Source organism: Pipistrellus kuhlii, unplaced genomic scaffold (assembly GCF_014108245.1).
Source record: "Pipistrellus kuhlii isolate mPipKuh1 unplaced genomic scaffold, mPipKuh1.p scaffold_m20_p_44, whole genome shotgun sequence".
NCBI classification, from domain to species: Eukaryota; Metazoa; Chordata; class Mammalia; order Chiroptera; family Vespertilionidae; genus Pipistrellus; species Pipistrellus kuhlii.
In genome coordinates, this window is record NW_023425545.1 from 3,445,183 (window position 1) to 3,472,173 (window position 26,991).

General features: G+C 60.2%; 1 protein-coding gene across 2 annotated transcripts; it reads left to right on the forward strand.

Annotated features, from left to right (window-relative positions):
- The first annotated feature begins 221 nt into the window (after window positions 1–221).
- Window positions 222–15,445, forward strand: METRNL (meteorin like, glial cell differentiation regulator). 2 transcript variants are annotated; one of them, XM_036412334.2, is made up of 4 exons: window positions 225–631; window positions 5,769–6,154; window positions 13,569–13,628; window positions 14,804–15,445. In XM_036412334.2, the coding sequence occupies exons 1-4, from the start codon at window positions 432–434 to the stop codon at window positions 15,115–15,117; spliced, it is 960 nt and encodes a 319-aa protein (XP_036268227.1). In that variant the 5' UTR covers window positions 225–431; the 3' UTR covers window positions 15,118–15,445. The 2 variants fall into 2 exon arrangements, with proteins under 2 accessions (XP_045428250.1, XP_036268227.1); XM_045572294.1 differs by lacking the exon at window positions 13,569–13,628 and having other exon boundaries at window positions 222–631.
- Window positions 15,446–26,991: the final 11,546 nt, after the last annotated feature.

A 26,991-nucleotide genomic window follows, 5' to 3' on the forward strand; every position in this document is an offset into this window, starting at 1 on the left:
TGGTCCCTGACTAAATAGGCAGGCATCGCATGTTTTAAACCTTGCCTCACCCTGAGACGCTGCTCTGCATCCCGCCCCCCGCCCCCCGCCCCCCGCCGGGACCAGGTGCCTGACTCCGGGCCGCAGCTCCCGGCGGCGGGGGGCGGGCTCCGGCGGGCGGGGCGGGGCGGACGGGGCGGGCGGCCCGCGGCACCGCCCCCAGCGGAGCCGGGACCGGGCTGCTGACTCGCCGGCTTCAGAGCTCGGGCGACGGCGCTGGCGCGGGGCTCCGGAGGCTCCAGCGGCTCCAGCTGCGCCAGCGGCTCCTGAGGCGCCAGCGGCCGCGATGCGCGGGCGGCCACGCCGGGGGCGCGGGAGGCGCGCGACGTGACGCCCGGACCCGGAGCCGGAGCCCGGCCGCGAGTGGAGGGTCTGCGGGGCGGGAGCGGAGCATGCGGGGCGCGGCGCGGGCGGCCGGGGGGCGCGCGGGGCGGCCGAGGCCAGGGCCCCAGTCCTCGTCCCCGTCCCCGCCGCCCCCGTCCCCGCCGGCCCTGCCGCCGCCGGCCCTGCTGCTCCTGGCCGCGCTCCTGGCCGCGCTCCTGGGCGGCGCGGGCGCGCAGTACTCGAGCGACCTGTGCAGCTGGACCGGGAGGTGAGTCCCCGCTCGTGGTCCGCGCCCCTCCCCTCCCTGCCCGCGGGCAGAGCGCGGAGGGCTGGGTCCCTCCCGGCGGAGCGCTGCCCCCTCTGCGGCCGCAGAACAAAAGGGCCCGCGGCGTCCGGGTCCGGGTCCGAGGACGCCCGGAGGCGCTGGCTGCGCTGGGTCCGTCCGGGCCGGCCCCCTGCTCGCCCCGCGCCCTGTCGCGCCGGCTCCACGCGGGCCCCCCGGCCTCGCCGCCGGGCGCGGGCGGGATGGGCCCGTGGAGGGGCCGGGCTGCGCCGGGGCCGACCGGGCTGGGACGGCGGGCCGCGGAGGGGGCGGCGGCCAGAGCGGGACCGTGGCCGCAGCGCTGACCGGTCCGCGCGGGGGAGACTGGGTGCGGGTCCGGGGCGGACCTGGACGGCCCCGCCTCCGTGAAGGTCAGGCCGCCCTTGGCCGCGCGCCGGGCCGGCGACCCCCTCCCTTCCCGGCCCCTCCGCGGCGGCGCGGACCCCGGAGAGAACGGCGTGGCCGCCGCGGGGAGCGGGCGCGGCCGCCCGAGGGAAACGCCGCCCCGGGCCCGTCCCCGTCCCGCTGGCAGCTCCGGGGGAGCCGTCCCGCGCCCCGAACTCCACTCGGGCGTTTGGGCGGGGGGGCGCGTGTCTCCTCCGAACGCCGCGGGCCGGGCGGCTGGGCCGGGTTCCGGGTCCGGGAGCAGCGCCCCGGCTAGCCCGCCGCAGACGCTCCCCGGGGTCCGGGTCCGGGTCCGGGAGCAGCGCCCCGGCCAGCCCTGCCGCAGACGCTCCCGCGGGGCTGGGGTCCGAGTCCGGGTCCGGGTCCGGGAGCGGGAGCAGCCCCGGCCAGCCCCGCCGCAGACGCTCCCCCGGGGCCGGGGTTTGGGGTCCTGGGTCCGGGGCCGGGAGCAGCCCCGGCCAGCCCCGCTGCAGACGCTCCCGCGGGCGGGCGGGAGGTCACGGGATCGCTGGGGGTGAGACGGCTTTCCGAGGAGGAGGGGCTGTGCCCGCGCCCTGGCCTCTGTGTCCGGGCGCCCAGGTCATCGCGGCGCTGCAGACCGGCTCTTCGTGGACGCTGGCGATGACCCGGCCATGACCCCGCCTAGACCGGAGGTCTGGGCCCCGAGGTTGCCCGATCCGCGCCGCGCACATGGGATCAGGGATAGAGGAGCCGCGCCTGGACCGGAGTGGAGGGCAGGTGGCTCTGGGGAGGGTTGGCGTGGAGATTGCTGGCGCCATCCCGACCTCTCCGACCCCTCCGCTGGGGCAGCACCTGCCCCTGCGCTGCCCCTGCCCCTGCCCCTGCCCCTGCCCCTGCCTCTGCCAGGAATTAAACTCCCTGCTCGCAGCCTCTCCAGAATGAATCAGGGCAAGGAGGCCTGGTGGGACTGGGTTCCTGCTTTGCACAGATCCAAAGCAGGAACCCAGTCCCACCTCGTGAGCCCGAGTTTCCCAAGAAGGAGCAAACACCCTCTCCAGCGTCTGGGAGGACTGTCTGCATGGAGGGCTGAGCCCTGAGGCCTCTGTAGGGTGTGGGTGGGGTGGGGGGCAACCAGCTCCTAGAGGTGTTTGCAGAGGGAAGAGGATTCCCTTCACCTTTTATCACCTGGAGAAGGTGGGACTCTTCTCTGAGCCTCCTTCACTGCTAATGCACACACACACACACACACACACACACAACACTCCCACCAGGCCCCGTAGCCATTGGGGGGCTGTGGGGGGAGCAGCCAGGTCACATTCCTGGCCATAGCCTCAGTGGAGCTGTGACTGCACCCCCAGTGATCATGCTGCTCGCTGGGAGCCAGGGTGCGGTTTGCCTGCGGACTGGAGCCTTCGGGAGTTTTATGAGTCTCTGTAAAGACACCCCCCCCACCATGGGGTGATTCTGACCCCTGATAGGGAGGGAGTTGCTCTTTATGACACACGTTTCTGGGTGTTCCCAAGCAGTTAAGTAGGCTTGGGTTTGTCTTTTTTAAAATTGATTTTGAGAGAAGGGAGAGAGAGAGAGGAATATGAATGTGTTAGTCCATTGACTGATGCACGCATTGCTTGATTCTTTATGTGCCCCTGCCAGGGATTGAACCCACAACCTTGGCGTGTCTGGACAACACTAACCCTGAGCTAAGGGGTGGTGTTGAAGCCCGTCGCCCATGCCCTCGGACAGGACAGGGCCCCGTCGGCATTGCACCTGGTCCTGAAGGTGGACCGCTGCCCGGGGCAGGGCGCTGACCTGCGTCACACCTGGGCTGTCTGTCTCTCCCGCCTTGGGCTTGGCCTGAAACTCTTCTTTCTTCGTAAACAAGAGGCCAGCGTTTCCTCCCGGTGACTCAGGGTCTGCGCCTGTCCGCTGGGGGGAGACGGGTGTGGGCTCTGCTGCCACCACACTGCTGACCCCATTGGAAAATCCCGCATCCACGGGGAGCCTGCTGTCTTTCCCACAAAGGTGCTCACCAGGTGTGGGGCAGTGACACTTGCCAGCTCTTTTTTTTTAAGGACCAAGGCATTGACTTGGTTTAAGTACTCCAAGATCAAACCAGTCTTCTCCTTCCCTTAGCTGAGTAGCGCTACAGTTTTCTCTGTATCCTGCCGCTTCATCACATCAGAAAACAGTTGCTTTACGGGGTGGGGCTGGTTAGATGTCATGTGAATATTGCTACAAACCATCATCGGTGAATATTCAGGCATAGTGTGTTTTTCCATAAATAGAGGGTTTTTAAAAAATATATTTTTTATTGATTTTTTACAGAGAGGAAGGGAGAGGGACAGAGAGCCAGAAACATTGACGAGAGAGAAACATCGATCAGCTGCCTCCTGCAAACCTGCCCCCCCCCCCCCCCCCCCGGGAATGTGCCCGCAACCAAGGTACATGCTATTGACCAGAATCGAACCTGGGACCTTTCAGTCCGCAGGCGGATGCTCTATCCGCTGAGCCAAACCAGTTTCGGCTAAATAAAAGTTTTTTTTTCTTCCGGGTTTGCTGCGGCACTGGAAGCTTAGAAGTGGGTGACGTGGCTCTTTCCTGGTAGGAACCAGACAGGCCAGGAGTCCTTGTCCTCGTTCAAAGAATCAGCGGGCTGGCGGGGCTCGGCTCAGTGTTTGAATGTCAACCTATGAAACAGGAGGTCACGGTTTGATTCCCGGTCAGGGCACAGGCCCAGGTTGCGGGTTCCATCCCCAGTGTGGGGCTTGCAGGAGGCAGCCGATCAATGAGTCTCTCTCATCATTGATCCCCCCCCCCCCCCCCCCTCTCTCTCTCTCTCTCTCTCTCTCTCTCTCTCTCGGTTCTTCACTCCCTCAACCCCGAGGGCCCCGTTTGCCCCACTGACAGGGAAGGAGAGCCTCAGGCAGAGTGGTTTTTGTGGGAGAGAGGATTGGGAATGGGCGCCTGGGCTCAGGGCAAGGGTTCAGCTACCCCTCGCGGGGAGGAAACCCGGAGAGGAGGGGCACTCTGGTGAAGTTTGTTTTGGCTGCGTAAGAGCAGGGCTGATTATAATGATCCGTGGCAGCCACTTACCATTTAGTCTAATTTTTCACCCAGCATATAATTACGCCCACTCCCACCTGTGTGTCACGTGGGCCTGTGTGCGTTTTATGTGACTGTAATTTGTTCGTCAGTTCCGTGTGTGCAGCCCTGGTAGGCGTCTGAGGCCAGGCTGGCGGCTCCTGACCCCGGGCGTGTGGGGTTGGGAGGATTCACCTCCCGGCACCTCCCTCTGATGTGGCCTGCAGAGTGCCTGCAAGCCGCGGGCCGGCCTGTGGAAAGTGAGGGTTTTGGGAGCCGGGAGCATGAGTCACCCACAGTAAATGCAAACCATATGTGCTGTGTTTTCTGCTCGGCAGAAAGGGTTTCTGGTAACGCACTGGGGCCGGGGCTCTGAGTGGAGCTTTGTTTATGCCAAGTAAAAATCCCAGGAATGTGGGTGAACCTGTCCGAGAGCTGATCGGAACCAAATTTCATGGAACAGAACGCAGCCCAGGCACTGGCGGAGCTCCAGGGCGCATGGTGGCTGTGACGTAGCCGTGTGTGCGCACGCTGACACTGACATTGAGTCTGGAGTAGGGGAGAGAAGCCGTAGCGTTGTTGATGGTTTCAGTTTCTTGAAACCTGACGTGATGACTTCACGGAGACCTGTCTCCGGGAGAGCATGGCGCCGGAGCTTCACTCTTCTGCTCAGATTCCTGGGGAGGGAATCGAACGCCGTTCTCTAGACATTCCCTGGGGAAGACGCGGTGTCTGCCACCCTTTGGCTTCTCCACACTTTTCTCCCCAAGTCTGTCCCTGGAGAGAACCTTAACTGTACTTTCATATCTTTGATGCCATTTGAGTTCATTTTTTAAAATATGGTGACCAATGGAAGGTCTTCAGGTTTGCAAATGAGTGAAAAAGCAGTCAAATATCACCATAAGGAAATATAAAAAGTATGCCTGCCGGTGAGGCTCTATGAAAACTATCGATAGATCCCCAAATGGCTAACATTCCTCATTGATTCCTAAGCTGCTCCCTGGAGGGAGCGAGTTGCGTGTGTGCTTCCCGGTACCTCCAGAGGCCTCCTGTCCTTCATGCTCAGGGGGAACATGTGGGCTGGTGCCAGAGTTGTCCTGGTGTTTCCTTTTTTAAAAATATTTTTTTATTGATTTCAGAGAGGAAGGAAAAAGGGGAGAGAGAGAGAGAGAGAGAGAGAGAGAGAGAGAGAGAGAGAGAGAGAGAAACATTAAAGATGAGTCAGAATCATTGATCAGCTTCCTCCTGCACGCCCCCTGACCCCCACCCTTCAGTCCACATGCCAATACTCTATCCACAGAGTCAAGCCAGCTAAGGCCTCCTGGTGTTCCCTTGCTTGTGTTTTGGAAGATCTGTCCTTTCCCTGGTTTTCACCTGCACGGGGGCACCTGCAGCTGCAGCCCGGCAGGCCAGCCATACTGAATGTCAGGGGGTGGGGGTGGGGGTGTCCTAGGGGGGCTTGCTGCCCTCCCTGGGAGCAGCCAGTGCTGGAGGAGACGTCAGGGTGTGGGGCAGGGGGTGAGGGGTGGGGGAGGGCCTGGGGGCGCTGGCTGCCCCTCCCCTGGAGCAGCCAGTGCTGGAGGGGACATGGTGCAGGTGAGCGGGTGGAGCTGGCTGACCTGTCCCCTCTCCACAGCGGGCTGACCCACGAGGCGCACCGGAAGGAGGTGGAGCAGGTGTACCTGCGCTGCTCTGCGGGCGCCGTGGAGTGGATGTACCCAACGGGCGCCCTCAGCGTCAACCTGCGCCCCAACGTCGTCTCGCCCTCCCGCCCCCTGACCCTGTGCGTCAAGCTCCTCGGGGACTCCTCGGGGGCCAATATTTATCTGGAGAAGACGGGAGCGCTGCAGCTGCTCTTCCGGGACGGGGACCGCGGGCCCGGCCAGGTGCGCTGCGTCGGCTTCGAGCAGGGCGGCCTGTTCGTGGAGGCCACGCCCCAGCAGGACATCCGCCGGCGGACCGCGGGCTTCCAGTACGAGCTGAGCAGCCGGCACGCCGGCTCGGACCTGCACGCTCCGTCAGGTGGGTGATGCCGGGGTTGGTGGGTGGGCTTCCCACCACCCCCTCCTCAGCCCAGGTCCTTCTCCTGTGCCAGACTTCTCTGGCTTTCTCCTGCCCCCCTCAGCACAGCCTCCGGGAGCTCCCCAGGTGGGCCTCAGACTGGGGGAGGCAGGGGCTCCACAATGCCAGCGGACAGGCCCTCCTGGGGGGTGTCTGCAGTCGTGGTGTTGCATGTAGGTGCAGTACCTGCGTTCTGGAGTGTGTGTTTGGACTCTGCAAGACATTCATCTCCCAGGGGTGTGTGTGTGGAGGGTAACAGACGTCCTGAGAGGGGCCGGAGGTCAGAGCTGTGACGGGCCCTGATCCCTCGTGTGCTCTTCTCCCGTGGACTGGTCGTGACTCGTTGGAAGTGGGTGCTATTGCCATTCAAAAATGGTCCCAGCATTTCCTCTGGTGCAGCCCCCGGAATATCGAGTCTTGGGTGGGAATTGGGGCTGATCCACATCCAAGGTGGAAAGTGGTGACATCCTGAGTCCTGGGCCAGTCCTGGGTCTGGAGGAGTCTTGTGGGTGCATGCCTGTGAGATCCCAGCAACATGCCAGAGTGGCGGCCACCTGCAGGCAGGAGCTGGGTGATCTGGGAGCCCAGGCCGGTCTGGAGAGGCCTCCGGGGCTGAGGGTGTGTGTGCTCACGTGGGAAGCTGGTGAGCTGGCGTTAGGTTTCCATCCCTTCTCTGCCAGGCGCTGGATGGAGGCAGGGTGGCCTTGGAAAGTTTCGTGGACAGAGACGGAGGAGGAGCCCAAGACCCCAAGATGCTCACATAGGGCAGGTCCCCCACCCCGGGGGCTAGGCCCCCCTCCCTCTGAGAGGCACAGAGGATGACAGTGTCTGTGTGTGGATGATGTTTAGGGTAGGGCCGCCAGGCTTCTGGGTGCACCATCTGTGTCAATCCCAGGAGCAAGATGCCTTTCGGGGTGTGTGCACGCGTGTGCCTGTGTGTGTACATGTGTGCATGTGCGTGTGCTGTCCTGGGAGCTGTTTTCTTGGTGACCAGCTGGGATGATGGTCAGGTGGGGGTGCTGGGGCCTTGCCGGGTGGGGGCCAGGCCCATACACTGTTAACACCCCACAGTGAGAGGACGCCCCAACATGGAGAGTCACATGGCCCCAAGTGGCAGCGAGGGCCATGGGACAGACTCTGAGGCACCCAGGGCTCGGGGAGCTGTGGAGATCGGGGCGTCTTCTCTGCCTGGAGTGTTCGCCTTTCATCTTTCATCGGGGCACGGCCCCTAAGCCTTTAATGCCGGAGGAATGGGTGTGAAATGCGGAATGTCGGCGCTGGCCATCTGGCGGCCGTGATGTCCTTGGCCAGGCGGGCTCTGGGAAGAGAGCATGGCTGCCGGCTCCGTCCCGCTCTGGCCCTGGCTGCCCAAGGCCTCGGTGACCCCAGAGCCCATGGATGCACCTGGGAGTGAGCACCTGCCTTCTCCCCCTGATGAGCCGCGAGGGACCGGCTCCTGGCTGCATCCTGGCTGGTGTGAGCTGCTGCCCCGCAGCTCTGACTGGTCGGCTGGGAGCGTTTGCAGCATGTGCTGGCCCTCTGGCCACTGGGGCTGTGCAGTCAGCTTCCTTGGTGAACGGAGAAGCACCACGAGCCAAGAAGGGAGAGGCAGGCAGCCTGGGACAGGTGCAGACGGCGGGCAGTGGGAGGGGACCCCAGCCCAGGGGGAGGGGGATTTGGCTGCCACAGGCTCCCTGTGCACCCCCAACTCCCACTGCCTCTGTGGGCCTCGCCAGGGCACCCGAGGAACATGGACACCCTTTCCATGGCACTGAGCCCATCTGGCAGGACATGAAAGGCAGGGAGCAGCCAGATGCAGCTCTGGGCCATGCCGGGAACATCGGTTGGGGTCTTGGGTCAGAACCTGGCCTGGCTTCGGGGGGGACTGTCCTCCCCCGGGGTCCCAGCACTCAAGGAAACAGGCACTCCAGGACTTGCCATCACCGAGTGGGCTGGTGGGTGACCAGCCAGGGAGGGAAGGGTTCACTGTGTCAGGCACTGGGGAACCAAGACAGGCCTTGTGTCCCGGTTTGTGTGGGGCAGCCCTGGTGGGCCCCAGATTCCAGTCTGGCTTTTTGACTGGTTGGGGGCCGAGGAGCAGAGCTCACCACTGGGGCACATCCATGCTCTGGGCTCCTGGGACATCCACCTACAGCATCCCACCCCTGGGAGCAGACAAGTGGGAGGGAGGGGGGGAGACAGTGGAATTTCAGATCCACAGCTGGAGGGTGGGCAGAAGCCCACGACCCTCGAGCTGCTGTGAACACATGGAAATCGCTCCATCACAGGGGTCATCAGAGGCGGGGGGCAGCCCTGGTCCCCCAGGTTTGATGGGCCTCATCTCCCGTCCCCTGTAATACCCGCTGTGTTTGATGAGCTGGGGGCAGATGATTCCTGAGGTGGTCCCAGGGGTGCAGAGGCCCCTGCTGAGGGGCCCTCTCAGGCACCTCAGCATTTGGGGGTGGTCTTGATGGCTGTGGGGGCGAGTGGCAAAGTTCAGAAGGAGTGTGAAGAAACCTCAGTCTTGCCGGGAAACAGGAAAGGAGAAAACTTGGTATTTTTGCAAGGATCATTTATTTCCTGCCTCGGCGGCTTCGCTGGCCTCTGTAATTATTGTGTAATTTTTTTCGCCTTGCCCATTTGGGGTGGAAGGGTGTGGCCTTCCTGGCGAGGAAGAGGTCGGGAGAGAGCAGGACAGGAGGAGGTGGCCAGCTGGGACCCTGGCGGGGTCATCTGGGGCCTGGGTTGTGTGACCTCAGAGGTGGAGGTGGTTGATCATTGGAGGCGGCTCCAGAGCCTCTGCCTGCAGCTCAGTGCCTGCTTGGTCTCCGTGAATGCAGACCCCGCTCCTGCCGCGCTCACCACATTCCGGTTTCTCCCTTCTCCTCACTCCCTGCTACTCCCTGGTGGCCCGCCTGCCACCAGCTGACCCGCTGGGTGCCCTTACAGACGGTTTTCTCTCCAGAAATTGTGTTTGTCCACCCGGTTGTCCTTATGCGGGCAGACGGGACTAGGGTCCATCTGACCATCTCCAAGCCCCTCGGGGTGGCAAGGTCCTGACAGAAGGCACCACCCGCCCCCTCCCTCCTGTGCCTGCTGCCTCACCTGGGCCCCTGCATGGCCCTGGCCTGTCTCCCAGACCCTGTTATTTTTTCCTTCGTTGAGTTCATTTTATGCCCATTCCGGAGTAACACCCCAGCCCTCCCCTCTCCATGAGCACGGCCGGCATTCCAACCAGCCCCCTGGCGGCCCCTCCCGCCGGCTCCCCGTAAGGAAAGAAGATTGGATGTGCCTGAGACCAGTGCACTCCACAGCCCTTGTGAGCCCGGCTGCGATTAATAATTGTTTCCAGATTGCTTCTCTTGGCGTCCGCAGGCTGGGTTTCCACAAAGGTGACCTCTGCTTTGTGTGCAGCTCACAGTTGTAGGAGGGAAGTCTCCAGGGTGACGCTTTATTAGCTCAGCTGTCGATAGTATCGGCTCATCGGGGCTTTTCAGGGCTGCCGACCCCCTTCCCCCGGGCTACCGGGTGCCCACACCTTCTGCAGTGAGGCTGGGAGTGAGCCAGGGAGGCTAGTGTCCACCTCTGTCCTCAGCCCTCGGCCGAGGACCCTGGGCCCGTGACCCTTGGAGAGGGCACAGCTCTAGGCTGGGTCGCACGCGCCCAGGCCTGGGGTCTGATCACAGCCTGTAGCCTGCCCCCCCTCCCCCCCAACTGCTGCCTCTGGAGTGGTCCCCTGGCCTAGCTCAGCTGGCTGGATCCTCACCTCCCACCCACCTGCTGCACCCACTGCACACCTAGCTGCTGAGGGGAACCTGCCTTCTCCTGGGGAGAGCTGCCAGGCCGGCACCCACCTGCAGAGGGACCCCAGGCTGGGGCCGCTGATCCCATGGGCACTGGGTGTGCCAGCCAGGACGGGAAGTCACCGCTGCTCCCCGCCTCTTGCTCACAAGGCAGAACAAGAGCCCGCAGAGCCGGCCGTGCCACGTGCCCCTTCGTCATCACGCCCACCGTGCGGCTCCATCGGGTGCAGCGTGGGCAGCAGGTCCCAGTGGGTGAGAGGGAGGAGGGGCCCCCAGCTGGTCACCATCTTTTTAAAAAATCCTCACCCAAAGATATGTTTTTATTCATTTTAGAAAGAGAGGAAGGGAGAAAGAGAAAGAGAGAGAGACATGGATGCCAGAGAGAAATACCTATTGATTGCCTTCTTTATGTGCCTACCCCGCCCTGCTGGGATTGAACCCGCAACCTTTTGGTGTATAGGACAGCACTCCAACCACCAGAGCCACCTGCCAGGGCTCGCCACCCCCTTTGTTAGGCTGGGGTCCACTCCTGCAGGCCGAGGCTGCAGGCAGGCAAAGGCTTGGGGTTCAGAGCTGGGTGGGGAGGTGCCTGCCTAGATGCTGGGTGGACTCGGCTTCCACCCCATTCATTTAACAGGCTGTTCTTGCTCTGCAGCTCCCGGTAACTTCACAGGAGCGGGCGGTGGGGTGCGGGGGAGGGGTGGTGAGTCAGGCCTCACTGAGCTGCACTGGAACGCTGCACCCACACTGCCCGCAGGCAGGACGGCGGCACCAGCGCTCTGGATGCTCCCGTCCACCCCAGGCACCCCAGAGGCCCTGTGTGCCGGGCCCCATGGCCACGCACATCCTGGCCCTGGAGGCCTCTCTGCTGCTGCTCGTCTGTGCCTTGCCTGGTCCCCACGGGCCCCGAGGCACTGCTGCTCCTGGGGGGTGGGGTGGGGTGGGGTCAGGCAGCCCCTGGGCAGGGTTCCCAGGCTACCGGGTGCCCACACCTTCTGCAATGGGGCAAGGTCAGCCAGCCCGGCACCCAGACAGGATTAGTGCTGTCCAGGCCAGTGAGTGCCGAGGCCAGGGGCATCCTGAGGCCTTTAGAACAGGAAAGGGTCACATGGAGTTAGGAGAATTTGTGCAAAAACTTAGAGACTCAGAACAGGCGAGGGAGAGGCCTTGAGAGGAGTAATGTGGAGTCAAGTAATAAACTGTATTTTCCCACATCCACCCCTGGGTAAAGGAGTGTGTGGTCCTGGGGAAGCGCCAGAGCCCAGGTTTCTGCCTCCCCCACGCCCACCTTTCTGAGACCCTGTGCCACCTGAGAGGAGCGGGCTTCCTGTAAGGCCCGTCTGGCTCTGGGAAGCCAGCAGCAACCCCCCCACCCCCCCCCCGTAGGGTTTCAGGGAACTCAGGATTCTGAGACTGGGCTGCTCTGAAGGCGCTTGGGTGTTCAGAGGGGTCACTGGGCTCCAGGCCAGGTGGGGGCTGGGGAAGGGGCGTTAGAAGGGTCCCAGGGCCTCATTGTTCACGATGCCTTTCCTAGGCGTACCGGCTAAGAATGCGGGTTTTATTTCACCGGATGGTTATACATATGTTGATATATATGCAATTTGATACGTGTGCTATTCTGTGGTGTTGCTCCTTCAGTTACCACTTGTTCCGATCGATGGCACATGCACTTTCTGAGCAGCACTTCAAAACATACGAAGAAGTGGACAATTGGGTCTCTGAATGGCCTCAAAACAAGAAAAGTTCTATTGGGAACTTTTGTATTCACAAATTACCTGAAAGATGGGGGAAATGTGTAGCTAGAGATAGACGTTATTTTGAATAAAGCACTTTTGATGTTTCTCTTAAAGTTATTGGTTTTCTTTGATTACAAAATTTGCATTATGGTTAATAATGCAGATTAACTATTAACCTGTTAATAATATGGATTAACTATTAACTGGTTAATAATGTGGATTAATAATTAACCAGCTAAAATTCAGAATAATTATTAACCAGTTAATAGTGCATATTAACTATTAACCGGTTAATAATGCGAATTTTGTGATCCAAAGAAAACAGGATAATTTCAAGAAAAACATCAAAAGTGCTTTATTCAAAGTAACATCCATCGCTAGCTACCCATTTTCCCCATCTTTCAGGTAATTTGTGGATACTGCCCCAATAGAACTTTTCTTGTTTTGAGGCAGACCATTCAGAGACCCAATTGTCCACTTCTTCGTACTGGTTTTGAAGTGTGTGGTGGTGCGTTATCATGAAGCAAAATTATTTTGTCTTCTGGCCCATCTGGTCATTCTATGATCAAAGCATGGTTCAAATTGATTATTTATTGTCGGTAGGGATCAGTATTAATGGTTTCACCTGGTTTTAGAAGCTCTTAATACACCACAACTTCCTGATCCCACCAAATGCAGAGCATTGTCTTTTTTCCCAAGCGATTTGGCCTTGCAGTCGATGTTGATGGTTGATCTGGATTAATCCATGATTTTGTGTGTTTGGGATTCTCAGAATAAATCCACTTTTCATTGCCAGTCATAATTTGATGCAAGAAAGACTTTCTTTCATGCAATTGAAGCAACATTTTACTGATGACTTTTCAGTTTTCCATTTGTCTTTTGTTCAGTTGATGTGGCACCCATTTTCCTTCCTTTAAAATCTTTCCCATTGCTTGTAAACGTTGGGAAATTGTTTGCTGAGCAATGTTTAACCTTTCTTCAGGTAGTTTGATATGCATCTTCATCCAATAATGCTTGTTGGTCTTCAAACTTTTATGGTTGACCTGTACGTTTTTTGTCTTTCACATCGAAATCATCGTTTTAAACCAGCGTTCACAAGTGTCTTGAGATGGAGCATGTTCACCATAAGCTTCCCAAAGTATACGTTAACTTTCAGCAGCACTTTTCTTCAAAATAATAAATTAAAACTTCCCGAAAATGCTCTTTTTTTTTGGGCACGATATTCGTCATTTTTAAGGGTAAAAATATCTATGATGTTAACACCTTCAGAAAATTTGACATATCAATCTATGCATAACTCCCATCTATTGAAAAAAATCTGCATTATTAACCGGTACACCAAGTAGGCTGTGGCCTCGTGGGTCCTCCCAGGCAGAATCTTGACTAGTGGAATGGAGGTGGCAGGGGGCCGTGGAGGAGCAGGCGCGTGTGAGTGGGCAGCCCTGGCATTCCGGGGAGTGGCTGCGGAGATGGAGTGATGGTAGCCTGGCTGGGCGGGCGGAAGGACAGGCTTTGCTCAGCGCGTGCTGGTCCGCGTTGGTGTTGGGCACAGAAGGATTTCACCGAGTCCAGTAGCTGCTCGTGGGGCACAGCTGCTCTGACCACTGAGTCATGAGGGTGCAGTCACTGGGTGGTGGGCCTGGGGTCCCTGTAGTCAGCCCCCAGCCCGCACATTGAGGCCGTGGTGTGACTGTGGCACTGGGGGTCATAGAGGCACTGCTGGAATCAGAGCACCTTTGGGGTGTCATCCAGTGTGGAGGGGCCCCGCCGTGGGGAAGGATGCACGTCCATGCCCTGCCTGATGCACCCCACCCGCCCCTCTGCTCTCTCCTGCAGCTCCCTGCCGGCCCTGCAGCGACACCGAGGTGCTCCTGGCAGTCTGCACCAGTGACTTTGGTGAGTGCCCTGGTTCCCGCTGCGGGGAGGGTGCCCCACCTGGCCCCAGAGAACCTTCTGGCACTGGCTCCAACCTCTGCAGGGAGGAAGCTGTGAGGCCCCAGGGCTCAGCACTCCTCTTACATGGTCCACGCCCGCCCGCGTGACTCCAGCCCCAGGGAAGGGACCTTGGGCAGGGCAGGGAGAGGGCTGGGAATTCCTGTTATTGAAGGTGATCAAGGGGCTTTGTCCCACTTTGCACACGACGACGACGACGACGACGACGTCATCGCTCTGGAAGCCTCACCTCAGAGTCTCCCCCTCCGCCAGGCCCCCCGAAGGGGCCACAGTGGGAGTTTCAGGTCCTGGTAGGACCTAGGGCTGAGGCCAGGCACTCAGCTCAGGCAGAGGATGGCAGCTGGCACAGCTGGGCGAACTGAGCCCCAAGCCCAAGGGCAGCCACCCGAGGGCAGGTTCCTGTGGAACCAGAGGCTTCTGACTGGGCCCACAAGGGTAGACCTCTCTCTGTCCTCCCTCATCCTCCGCCCCTCAGTGTCACCCTCTCCAGTCTCGATGCAGATCTTGTGCATGAACTCTCGTTACTGTTCTTGTCCCAACTTGAACCTCTGACGCACCGAGTGGTTTGTTTCTTCCACGTTCTCCCACATGTGTGGCTGGGCCTCCCACCCGTGACAGAGCTGAGTGCTGGGACCACTCCAGGCAGCCTCACGCCCAGAAGCTGCCCTTTCTTTTTTTAAATCCTCACTGAGGATATTTCCATTGGTTTTTAGAGAGAGTGGAAGAGAGGGAAAGACAGAGGGACATGTCAGTGTGAGAGAAACAGGTCGATTGGTCGCCTCCTGCATGTGCCCCAAACAGGGCCTGGGCTGGAGAAGAGCCTGCAACCGGGCATGTGTCCTTGACCAGAATGGAACCGGGACCCCGTGGTCCACAGGCCAACAACGCTCTGGCCACTGAGCCACACCGGCTAGGGCAGGAGTTGTCTCTTTAAGGAGGATCCCTGGGCTGCAGAGGCCAGGAGCGGCTTTCATCCCAGGGCCTGCTCACACCGAATGGCAGCATGTGTCTGCTCAGCGGGCATCCTACCCCCTCCCTGGCCCGGCCCCTGCCCACCTCACCGGCCCGGCCCCCACCCCCCTCCCTGACCCCACTGACCCGTGTCCTCCCCTCCGCAGTGGTCCGAGGAGCCATCCAGGACGTCACCCACGCCCCTGAGCGGCAGGAGTCGGCCATCCACCTGCGCGTGAGCCACGTCTACCGGCAGAAGGGCCGGGTGTTCCGCGCGGCGCCCGGCGGCGGCTGGCGGGGCCGCGTGGCCACACTGCTGGCCTGCGGCGTGCGGCCTGGGCGCGGCGAGTTCCTCTTCACCGGGCACCTGCGCTTCGGGGAGGCCCAGCTGGGCTGCGCCCCACGCCTGGAGGACTTCCGGCGGGTGTACCGGGACGCGGAGGCGCAGGGCCTGAACCCCTGCGAGATGCCCGTGGACTGACCGCGGGGTGGCCGCAGGGGACCCAGCGATCGGGGTGGACGCCGGGCGACCGTGTGTGGAGTTCCGGCCAAGGAGACCCCAACCGATCGGTTGGAAATGCTGTAAAGTGCAAACTAAGTTATTATATTTTTTTAAAAAAAAACACAATGTGTTCGTGGGAGACGCTCCGTGCCTCTGTGCGCCGCTGCCTGTGGTTTTCCAGAGATGCCAGCTCACTGCGTTTGACTGGTGTCTGGGGGCCGGGCGCAGGCGAACCCAGCACCAGGCTTTGTGCAGAGCTTGCCTACTGTTCACCGTGTTCCTTTCCACGCAGATCTCTGGAGCCAAATACTTGTCATTGTTTTCACTTGGTTTTTGCCTTTTAAAGAACGTGGTTTGCCGGCCTAGCTCATGTGGGGCTGCCCCGGCCTCCCTCCCGGGAATCGGTGCCCCCACCTGATGGGCGATGGCACAGCCGGGGCCAGGCTGGTGCCCAGGTGCTGAGCTGGGTGCTGACAGAGCTTCTCCTGGGAGCCCCAGGGCCCTGGCATCAGGGCTTCCGAGGGCCCCACTAACTGCCCCGTTACCCCTACTCTGCAGGGTGCGCTGGTCTCAGCCAGATGCCTCCTCCTCCTTCCTGTTAACCCAACTTCCCCCAGATGCCCCAGCCCACAGCAAGCCTCTGGACACCCAGGGGCTGGGCAGGGCTGGGATCAGTGACCCCATATCCTTACGGATGAGAGTGTCCTATAGCTGCCATAACAAGTGACCACAGCAGGGGCTTCAACCCCACATTCTCTGAGGCCAGGGCGGCTGGCGCCCCTCTCGGCTTGAGGGAAGGAGTCTACTTGTGTCTCCCGGCTGCTAGTGGCTGCACAGTCCTGGGTGTCCCAACCTCCCCTGTGTCATCTCCCTTGGTGGCCTGTGTCTCCGTTTCCCTCTCTTAGGACACCGGTCAGTAGATGAGGGCTCAGTCATCTCAATGTGATCACACCTGAAAAAACCCATTTCCAGTTGAGTTCACATTCACAATTTCTGATAGATGTGAATTTTGGGGACACTATGTACCCAGCTGGTGTCAAATAGCCAGGCCTGGGCCAATGTCTTCAGATATGAATCAGGTGATGTCTCAGTGGCTGTGAGACCGAAAGACAACCCAGGAGAGGCCCACATTGGTCCGTGAGCATCATGTTGGCTGCACTGAAGACGCACCGAGTGGCCACAGGTAGATGCATTGTGCCAGGCCAGGTATGCTCTGGCCCAGATGTGAGCTGACACGTGTGTGCACCGGCTAACACGTATACAGACAGGTGGGCCCTGGCCTGGGTGTGTGCTGGCACAGGTCTGTGAGCCAACACAGGTGTCACCAGCTCACATGTATAGGACAGGTGGGCCCTGGCTCAGGCGTGTTCTGACAGATGTCTGACCCAGGTGTGCTGGCACAGGTCTGAGCTCCTGCAGGTCACAACAAGAAGCAGGTGCTCAGCACCTGCACCACAAGCACAGGGTGCTGGCCTGACGCCGCCTGTTGGTGACAGGAACAGGTCCTCCTGTGGCCCATAGCTGGCGGGCTTTGACCAGAGGATGTGTGACAGCAGCACAGGGACACAGACCTGCTCCTGGGCTGTGCGGCTTCTGCGCTGGCTCAGCTCCTCTGACTCTGACAGGAGGCCTGCAGGGCAGCCGAGGCTGCAGAACCAGAATGATGGGTTTTGGTTTCGGGGCTGGCATTCCTCCTGACGTCAGTGCAGGGATGACGGGACCTATGGGCCCCGACCTGTGAGCGATGTCAGACGCACAGCAGCATTCTCTCCGCGGGAGACGGTCTGCAAGGGGGTCAGGGGAGGTCCAGCCTTGCAGACGGGGCCCGGCACACAGGCGCCTCGTCTCCATGGCCTGTGAGCTCAGTGCCCACACATATCCCACGCTGTCAGGGCTGCTGGGCGTGGGCAGGCCTGGAGGGCCCCCATTTCTGGAGGAGCACAGAGCCCCTATGCCGGTGCCCTCTTGCTGCCCAGAGCCTCATGGGTATCTGAGACCACTGTGTATGCCAGCTTCCACGTCGGTGCTGGAGAAGCCCCCACACTGTCAGCCCTGGGGGACCCGGCGAGGCCCTGGAGCGTCTCCATAGGGCCCTCTGACCCTGCTCTGCCCTGCGGTGCAGGTCCAGTCATTGGGAGTGGATGCTTCTGTGGCTCCATAAAGATGTTCAAGGGGAGGCCTGTTGGAGCCCTCCCCTATGTGCTCCAGATCCCTCCTGTCCTGTCCAGTGGCCCCCACTGCCCCTCCCTCTACCTCCTGCTGGGAGCACATGCCCAGGCCTCCCAGCACCAGCTCCCTGCTCCCTCCTCCTTCTGGTCCAGAAATGAGACTTCTCTGATTTCACCTCTGCATTTCCCCACCCACTGCAGGCCCCCAACACGACCCATCAAACGCCCTACCACCAGGCAAGTTCTAAGGGATGTTCCAGTTCTCCTGTCTCAGGGCCATTGGGACCCTCTTCTAACACGTGCTCATGGGTAGAACCCTGGTTTGGGCCTGTCCAGTGACCTCACAGTCGGGAAACAGCTACGTAGCTCCCTGTAGCCTGTGACCTCCCTCCTCTGCTGGAGGAGGGGAATCCTGGGCCAGCTCTCCCTCTCCACTCTCTGCTGCCCCCCCCCCCCCACACACACACACCCGCCGCCATGGAAATGTGGGGAGGGACCCTGGTCTTGACCTTCTGTTGGGTCTGGACGCCCTGAGAACTCAGGGGCACCCACCTCTCCTCCCGACCCCCCTCACCCCAGCCTGGCACCTGAGGAGTCAGGCTTACCCTGTGGCCTCCAGCTGGGAGCATGTCCTCAACCCCTGGCTCTTGTTTCCTGTGGACCACGGCTGTGGGTGCGTGTACTCACACGAGGTCTGCATCCACCTGTGTAGCCAACTGGGACCCAGGGGAACCTCGAGACCTCATGGGGGTCTTCCTGTCCTGGTTTCTGGTACCAAGCTGGCCCCCAGGCAAGGGCCTCACGGATGCCCAGGCCAGGCTGGGTGTCCTTTCAGCCCGGGCGCCTTGCTGTCTTGGCTGGGGAAGAACTGGGGTCTGGAATCAGGCTGTCTGAGCCAGGCTCTCTGGGGCTGTGCTCCGCCTCCAGCACTGGGATCCTCGGGGAGCCCAGCCCCTCCCCCCCAGATGTGACTCATCCTGGTGTGGGGGGGCACGTGGGCATGGGCGGGTGAGAATGAGGTGAGGTGCATGTCAGCCCTGAGGCCTGAGCTCAGGGCTGGTTTCTGGGAGGAGCACGTGTGACTTGGAGGCTGGGAGAGGGGAAGGGGTAAGGAAAGGGACCCAGCACCCAACCACTTACAAGGCCAGCGGGTTGTCTGGACTCCTGCCTCCTGTCAGCACCGAGGAAACTGCTCGGCACCCTTGACCGGGAACAGGGCCTCCTGATGACAGCCCGAGTTCCTGTGATTCCTGCCCAATGGGTCACGTTTCCACGTATGGGGCCAGCCCATTTTTGTCATAGATCCTGTCCTGTGTCCACGGTGAGTGGCCCCAGAGTTGTTCTCATCCTGGACCCTGTGAATGTGTCCCTGGGACCCGGCCCCACTGGTGGCCTAGTGTCACCACAGGGCCTTAGAAACAACGCAGGAGGAAGACTGGGCGGGGTGGGGGCTGCCAGGAGACTGGCTGTGCAGGTGGAGGAAGGGCCAGTGAGGACAGGTCTCCGGGAGCTGAAAAGGCAGGAAGCAACCTCTAATAAATTCATAAGGCGTCATGATGCACTAAAAAAAAGAAAAAGAAAAGGCAAGAAACAGCTCCCCAGAGCCTCTGGAGGGCCCAGGCCCTGGGCACCTTGATCTCAGGCCCGTGTGGCTCAGACCTCAGACCTCACATCTTTGCATAATAAACGGCTGTTTTCTTTTTTTTAGTTTTTTTAAAAAATATATTTTTATTGATTTTGTACAGAGAGGAAGGGAGAGAGACAGTTAGAAACATCGATGAGAGAGAGTCATCGATCAGCCGCCTCTTGCACACCCCCTACTGGGGATATGCCCGCAACCAAGGTACATGCCCTTGACCGGAATCGAACCCGGGACCCTTCAGTCCCCAAGCCGACGCTCTATCCATTGAGCCAAACCGGTTTCGGCTAAATGGCTGTTTTCTGAGCTGATGGGAGAGAACACGCCGGTGCACCCGCTCTCCTGGGGCTGAGGGGGCAGGGGGTCCCCCGGTGGCACTGGGTGCTGGTGAGTTCCCCTGAAGCGTGTAAAATGCTGTTCTGTGTCTATGTGCATTTTTAGAAACAAGCTCTTAACTTTTATCAGAAGCCCAGAGTTAGGAACATGACTCCATCTGTGCAGGGGGGACTAGAGGGCAAGTGTGCTTTTCTCGATGATTTGCAAAGAATCGAGCTCTTTCCCCACCTCTCCCTGTCTCTGTCTCTCTCTGTCTCTGTCCCTCTCTGTGCCCCTCCATCCCTGGGGCATTTTCCTCTCCTATTTGCTGACTAATACGCCTGGTAACATGCTGCCCGAGAGCTCACGCAGGCCGCATGCTTTCAGGTGTGGCTTCTGGAACTGCTGGGCGGCTCCTGCCCACACCTGGTCTCACCTGTCCTGAGTCAACCCCTGGATCTAGACAGTGCAGGGCCCTCCTCCTTCGGTGTTCACCCATCCAGGTGGTGCCCACCCATCTCAGCGCCCCCTCCACTGGACCCACCTGTGGTTCCCCCTCCCCTCAGTGCCCTGGACTCTTCTCCTCATGGGCGGCCCCTCCTGAGCCTTCTCTGTCACTCTGGGGGACGTGAAGGATTTGCTTGGAGGATGCTGGCTGCAACCTCTTGCTGGGGCCCGAGATGAAGGCCGTGAGACATGGGCAGGGGCCTGGGGTGTACAGGATGGATCAGGGCAGCAGCTCAAAGCAGGACCACCCCGAGGGCGACCGGGCCCTGGCGTGACTGCAAAGCACAAGGCAGGTGCTCCGGGCCTTTCGTCACAGCTGCACCACGTGGGCAACAGGTCCAGGGCCAAGGGGAGTGCACGCTGGTAGAGGCCCTGCAGGGCCAACAGCTATAGCTCCCCGGGGGCTGACACAACCCCTGTCCTGAAGACAGCATCCCTCCTTCCCACACCGACGTGCTCTGGCTCCAGCGCCGGCTCCGGAGGGTGCGGGCGTGTGTGGCGCCTTACGGCCTGGCTGGGGGTTTCTTGTGTGCTGGGCACCAAGTCCAGAGCCTGGTCCAGGCTCCACAGGTTCTGGCCCCGGACCTGCCCACCCTCCAGCGGCCCCTAAGAACCAAGGGCACCCAGTGGGCAGCAGCCTTTGCAAAGAGAACTAAGAGAGGCCTGGCCGGGGGCTTAGTGATCAGGCGTCAACCTGTGAACCAGGAGGTCGCGGTTTGATTCCTGCCCAGGGCACGTGCCTGAGTTGCGGGGTGGGGTGTACTGATCAATGATTCCCTCTCATCTTGGATGTTTCTCTCTCCCCCTCTGAAACCAATAAAAATATGTTGAAAAGAACAAAAGAAAAGAAAACTAGGAGAGGTTCCCACGGCCTCACCGCCCCTCTTTGCCCTCAAAGGCTTCTGGAGATCCATGTGGCCTCTGCCCGCCCCCACCCCCCCGAAGTGGGAGGGGAATGCCATCCCTCCCCAGCTCCCGCTCTGGCCAGCACACTCCCACTACACCGGCATCTGATCCAAAATCCAAGGGAAGAGGCAGGAGGCAGGAGGCAGGCGGCTGCACATGTGTGAGCCGGCAGCCTCTCGGGGCTGTGAGCTCTGAAGCTCACGTGGTGGGGCGTGGGCCCAGGTGGGAGCACTTCCACCAGGGCCCGGCTCCCATGAAGCCGTTTCGCCTCTGCCCACGTGGAAAAGGCTGGCTGGGTCTGTGGTGTTTCCCGATGGATCACGTGTGTGCTGCCGTGAGATGTCTGCAGGTCCTGCTCTGGGAGGGTCCGGAAGAGCCGGGGGCTGAACCCGCTGTCCTTCTCCTCGTCCGGGGAGCTCGACCCTGACAGCTGCCCTCCGCCCTCAGGGCCTCCGCCTGTGCTGGCTGCAGATCCCTGGGAGCGAGCCCAGCCGGGGAGTGGGGGCAGAAGATACAGGAATGAACCCCCAGATGCCAGGCCCTCTGGTCAGCAGGAGGCAGGGCTGCCGTGTCCCTTGTCTGAGTGATGTCTCTGAGGCCCAGCACCAGCCACTTTGGGGACCAGCACAAGCACACGGCCCTGTGGGGGACCTGGCCACTGCAAGGGCAGGAGTGTGGATGACCGTTTGCATGAGGAGATGGTGTTGTGGGAACATGGGCCGGAACACGAACAGCTGAGAGACGAGTCCTTAGCTGGGAGCTGGCGGGGCGAGGTGGCCACATCCTCTGTTCTCTCGGCTCTGTCTGTGGAGTCATTGCAGTTTCATGGACCTGGGCTGGAGCCCTCTCACTCCCCACCCCACCTGCATGGCAGTCCACGCAGACGGAGGAGGTGGGAGACCCCCCGGCTGGGACTGGGGTTCCCTGTCTCCCTCACCCCTCTTGGGGCACCTGGGCTGGTTGGGAGGATCTGTGGGGATGCAGAGGAGCTCCTCTGATGACTGGCCTCCGGCCTCCAGTCCTGCCAGGGGCTCCTCCTGGTGTCTGGAGAGGAGGCTGAGGTCCCAGCGACGGGGGATGCAGGTTGTAGAGGAGGGGAGGCCAGCGGGGGGTGTGGGATGAAATTTCTCACCAGCCCTGGTTCCCTTCCTTTGCCGTCACCTGTTGTCCCCCCAGGGAGCCCCGTGGAGAATGAGGAATCCGCAGGTGGGCTCAGCTGTGCGGGGAAAGCCTGATGGAGGCGAGGGGGGCCTGGGGGAGCCGGGCGGCAGGTTGGAGGGCAGGCCTGTGGCACTCGCGCACAGAGTAGGGGGTGCTCTGAGCTGGGGCGGGGTTCTGGGTTGATGACCAGAGCAGAGAGGGGTTTGCTGAGGAGAAGGAACAGGGATTTTAGTAACAGGGCTTTCTAGCCTGAAGCAAACATGGGAACGTGCTGTGAAAGTAAAGCCGGAAAGGCCAGGGAAGTGAAACATTAAAGAAGCACAAGCCGGCGGTGGCGGCGTGGTCGAGACCAGCCCTGGCTGCACCGTGGACACGATGAGGGGCCCTCTCTCGCCTCCTCGGGGACCAGTGGCCAAGCTGGTGTTGGAAGGAGGCTTTTGGGAGCGGGTGGGGGGTGCTGGCCTGGCTCCACACCCCAGGAAGCAGGGGTCAGAGGGCTACACCCGCCTCCCCCGATGGACGAAACAGACCCCTTGGCCTTCGTTTGTGCACAGGGATTTGTATTTTGTTGGCGGCACAACCGCTCCATGTTGTCTTCCTCATTTCCTAAGTGAAAAGGCCGCAGCACAGAGAGGGTGAGCCACTCGCCCAGGGCCTCTCTCAGGTTCTCATCCAGCATTCAGAACAGTTACACTCCTGATGGGTGTGACGGGCCCTGAGGGACCCTTTAATAATCATCCCTCGAGGGCATGTGCCCTGATGCTCTGTCTCTCTCTCCCTTTTCCTCTGAAATCAATAAAATATACTTTAAAAAAGTCATCCCACAGCTCTCCCGGTGAGTTTCAATGAGAGGCCTCCTCTCTCCCAGATTCCTGGGCTCCTCAGAGGAAGGTGGCCCCGGCCCACCCAGCCCAGGAACAGGCTGTTCCAGGGGCTCCTGGGTGATGTCCGTCCCCCTGGGTGGGGCTGTCCTGGCCGGCAGGCCCCCATGTGCTGTGGGTCAGGTCGACTCTTCCCAGCTGGTCCCTGAGGTCCCTGATGTGCAGACTGAGGAGCATGGTCTTACACTCTGGCCTTCCTCACAGAGCCCTGGTGGATGGGGGCACTCACACTCAGCCCTGCTGGCCTCCCTGGGATGCAGATCTCGTGGGGTCTCTCCTCACAGAACAGGAAGGAGGGCCCTCACCCCAGGGCTAAAGGACAGTGGCCCGAGCAGGGCCGGGCCCTGCTGCAGGCAGGAAGTGTCAGCGGGCTCTGGGACCTCCACACGCCCGGCTGCCGGTGCCCTGGGCCGCCCCCGTGCCCTGTGGCCTCGTCCCGCCTGCAGGGTCCGTCCAGCCTGCCCCACGCTGGGCCGGGGCCACGGCAGCTCCGCACACATCTGGCCGAGCACAGGCTCTTGTGGTGGTGTCACAGCCCGGGAATGCAGGAAGACAGTCTGGGGTCCTGGCACAGAGGCATGGCCGCACACCAAGAATGTGCCTTGTCGAGAGATAATTATGCGTCTAGGGGATTCTCGCAGCAAGCCCAGTGGATGCCACCGGCTCTGTTTATGTTACTGAGGCCCGAGGCGACAGGGATGTGCCGACTGGAAAAGCGTCTCGCCCCTCAGGAGATGGAGCCGCTGGCAGGCGTCCACTCCCGGGGACCAGGTGTGGGCCCTAAGGGGGCGGCAATGGGCCGGGGTGAGGGGTGAGCCGGTGTGGAGGCCATGGCAGCCCAGGAGGTGGAGGCGGAGGGTGCAGGCGGCGCTCAGTCCTGCTGGCCTGTGGGGGCGGGACCCGCGCCTGGGTGTGCAGCCGTGGGCAGAGGGGCTGAATGACCCCATTGTGTGCGCGAGGCCAGCAGAGCCCGCCCAGTGGCGGCGGGCGGGGGGGGGGGGGGTAGGAGGGGAGGATGTGGGTTTTCTAACTTCTGCTCCATCGGGAAAGGGCTGCCTGCCTCTTTTAGAAAACTTGGAGCTCCCAGCCCAGCATCCAGCATGGAAAGTGGCGTGAACTCACTGCCCAGATTTGGTGAATTTCTTTCAAGATTGCTTAAGCCGTGTTTCGTGTCTGTTCATGCATGTACGTGCGTGTGCACTCACACAATGTATGATAACGTTTGCATTGTGGTGAAACACGTAACATAAACTGGACCACCTGACCATGCCCAGGCACTTGGCTCAGGGGCAGGTGTACTCACCCTGCTGTGCAGCCATCAGCAGTATCTCCAGAACTTCCCATTGTCCCCAACGGGAATCTGTCCCCTCCACATGTTACCTGCCCCCAGGTCCCAGCAGCCACCTCCATGGCCTGTCTCTATGGTTTCATCTATTCTAGGCCCTCACATGAATATAATCATATAATATCTGTCTTTTGTGTCTGGCTTCTTTCACTCAGCATAACGTCCTTGAGTACCATTCATGTCGTGACATCTCAGAGTTGCCGCCTTCTTCTTCTTCTTCTTCTTCTTCTTCTTCTTCTTCTTCTTCTTCTTCTTAATATATCTTTATTGATTTAAGAGAGGAAGGGAGGAGAGAGAGAGTTCCTTTTTCTTTTGAGGCTGAATAGAATTCCGTTGTGTATACTGGACCACACCTGTTTATCCATTTGTCTGTCCATGGGCGTGTGGGTTGTGTCCATGTTCGGGTGGTTGTGAGTAAGGCTGTCATGAACCAGGCTGTGCAAATGCTGTCTATTCTTCTGTTCAAAACATAATGTTAGCGGCGGAAGAGCAGCTCCCGGAGCTACCGACAAGGGAGGCCAGGTTCAGTTCAGGAACCTCGGTACTTGGGTTGGAATGAAAGAATTCCGAGCTAAGAAACAAACCATAGGGAAAGTTTCCTGGGAAAGTCACAGAGGTAGTAGAAGGGCCATTGGAGCTCAGGAAAAGGAGGGAGGGAGACACGCCTTGAGGGACAAAAGAGGGAGGGGAGGCTGGGGCATGCTCCTGGAGAGCTGAGTAGGGGCCTCTGTCCTAGGGCTTTTACCTCAGGTCTCAGGGGAGGATCCTCAGAATACTCATCAGCTCTCCCCAGGGGGTTTCCTCAGGGCTGTGGTCTCCATTGATTGGTCGGAGTCAGGTCAGGTGACATTAATTAATGCAGGTGGCCCTGATGTCGGCCATGGTTTCGGGATGAGGCCCAGAGTGTCTGCACCTGGGGTGGTGTTTCCTGGGGTGTACCCTCCCCCAGGGCCCAAAGTCCCTGAAAGCCACCAGAGGCAAAGGCACCTCCCAAGGGGTCCTCTCCCCACCCCTATGAGATGCTACACCCTGGTTCCAGCGTCATGGGTGTGTGCATGTGTGTTCAGGCGTGAACGGGCATGTGCAGGCATGAGGGGTGTGTGCAGATGTGTGCGGGCACGAGCAGGCATGGAGATCTGTAGCAATGATGCCGTGTCTCTGGACGGATGGCATGGCTGCCCTGAGCTAGAGGGTGGGGACTCCTCCTTAACCCACTTTTGAGAACAGACGTGGAGGGGCTTGTTTTTAACATCACAAAATGACTATTGTTCTACTTATAAAAATAAAAGTGAAAGTGCCCGTTGTTCCCAACCTGAAGAATCTGTCCAATCTGTGCACAGCATTTCTCCACTTACACACATGGGCATGTCTCCAGAATTTTCAAAACGAGGATGACGTTATAGCGACTGTTTACTGGCTTGATTTTTGAAGTTTAAGGTCACGCAGGCAGATGTCCGTGACCATGAATGAGGCTAATGGTTGCCTGGGATGCAGTGAGGAGGTCGATGAGCGTATCTCCTGCGATTGTAAGCAGTGCCCAGGAACACCAGCTCTTCTCATCTGTCCTTCCCACCAGTGCCTAGAGGGCCGCCCAGGGCGTGGAGAGGCTGGTGCTTGTGCCTGAGTGAGCGGGACAGGGTCCCCACCCCGGGGACAGCCCACTGGTCACACAGGCTCCCACAAGGGGCAGGAGGAGTTGGTTGCTATGGCAGCAGCCCCTCTGCCCTCCCCCACCCACTGCCCCATGGCAGTGTCTAAGATGCAATGCCATCTCCTGGTCTGCGGAAAGGACATGCGAGGAGAGAGAGTGAGGACAGGAGCGTCCAGCTGTCATTCCCACGCAGGCTCGGCCACTCTCCCGGTGACTGGGCGTCCGGCCCGGCCCGGCTCTCTTCAGTCCTCCCTTCAGGACCACAGCCAGAGTGAGGACACAGACCTGTGCCCGACCCCAGCACTTCAACGTTAATGAAGAGGAAATGAGAATCAGGGAGTACTCATGAGGCTCGCCTCAGTGGCCTGCCCGAGGGGCCATGGTGGCTGATCTCTGAGACTCAGGGTTGAGGACTGCGGTGGGTGTGTGTGACAGGGGCCTGGGGAGTGGGGGTGAGGGCCGTGGTTGTAACCAGGTGAGGGCCCAGGGTCTAGTCCATGCAGATCCTCGGCCCAGCCTCTGGGGCGTCCTGGGCTGAGACAGCTCAAGCCCCACCAGGCCCGACGCGGAGGCCAGGCTGCCCACTGTTTCTTGTCGGCTGCTCACTTTGAAACTCAAGAAGTCTGATGATAACATCGCCAGGGACAGAGCGGGCCTGCTGCTAATTACCATTTGACATTCTGGCTGAGCCCCACGCGGGGGGACCATAAAAAGCTCATTCATGTGGATCAGGGCAACTTCAAATGCAGGCCCCCCATGTGGGCAGCAGGCCCCCCCCAGGGCGGCTACTGGGTCTGAGGCTGGCGTGGAGCAGAGGCTGGTGAGGTTAAACAGACGGACATTCATTCTGTGAGGAGGAGCCGTTCCTCCAGAGGCGCTGGTCCGAGTTGTGTTCCCCCCACAAGACCCAGGAGCCTCTGGGGCTCTCAGGGGGGAGGTAAAGGCCCCCTGGCCAGCCGTCTGGCCCGGTGTGCAACCCTTGTGTGTTCCTGCTCCCAAGAGGCAAATGCCTTCTCCAGCCTCGCTTCTCCCGGCACCTGGGAAACGGTCACGCGTGGAAACCGCCGACCTGCCTGGAAGGGCCTCGTTTTCCCTGGGCGGTGTCAACGTTTCTGCACTTTTCACAGGAAGATGTTGCTCTGATTTTTCTTTGCATAACTAAGCATACAGTGTCTGTCAGTTCACCCACCCGCAGAGCGAGGACCGAGCCGGGACAGAGTCTGGTCCGTGCTCCGGAGTGCCAGCCAGCTCCATGGTCTCGGTCATGGAGCCCGACACCA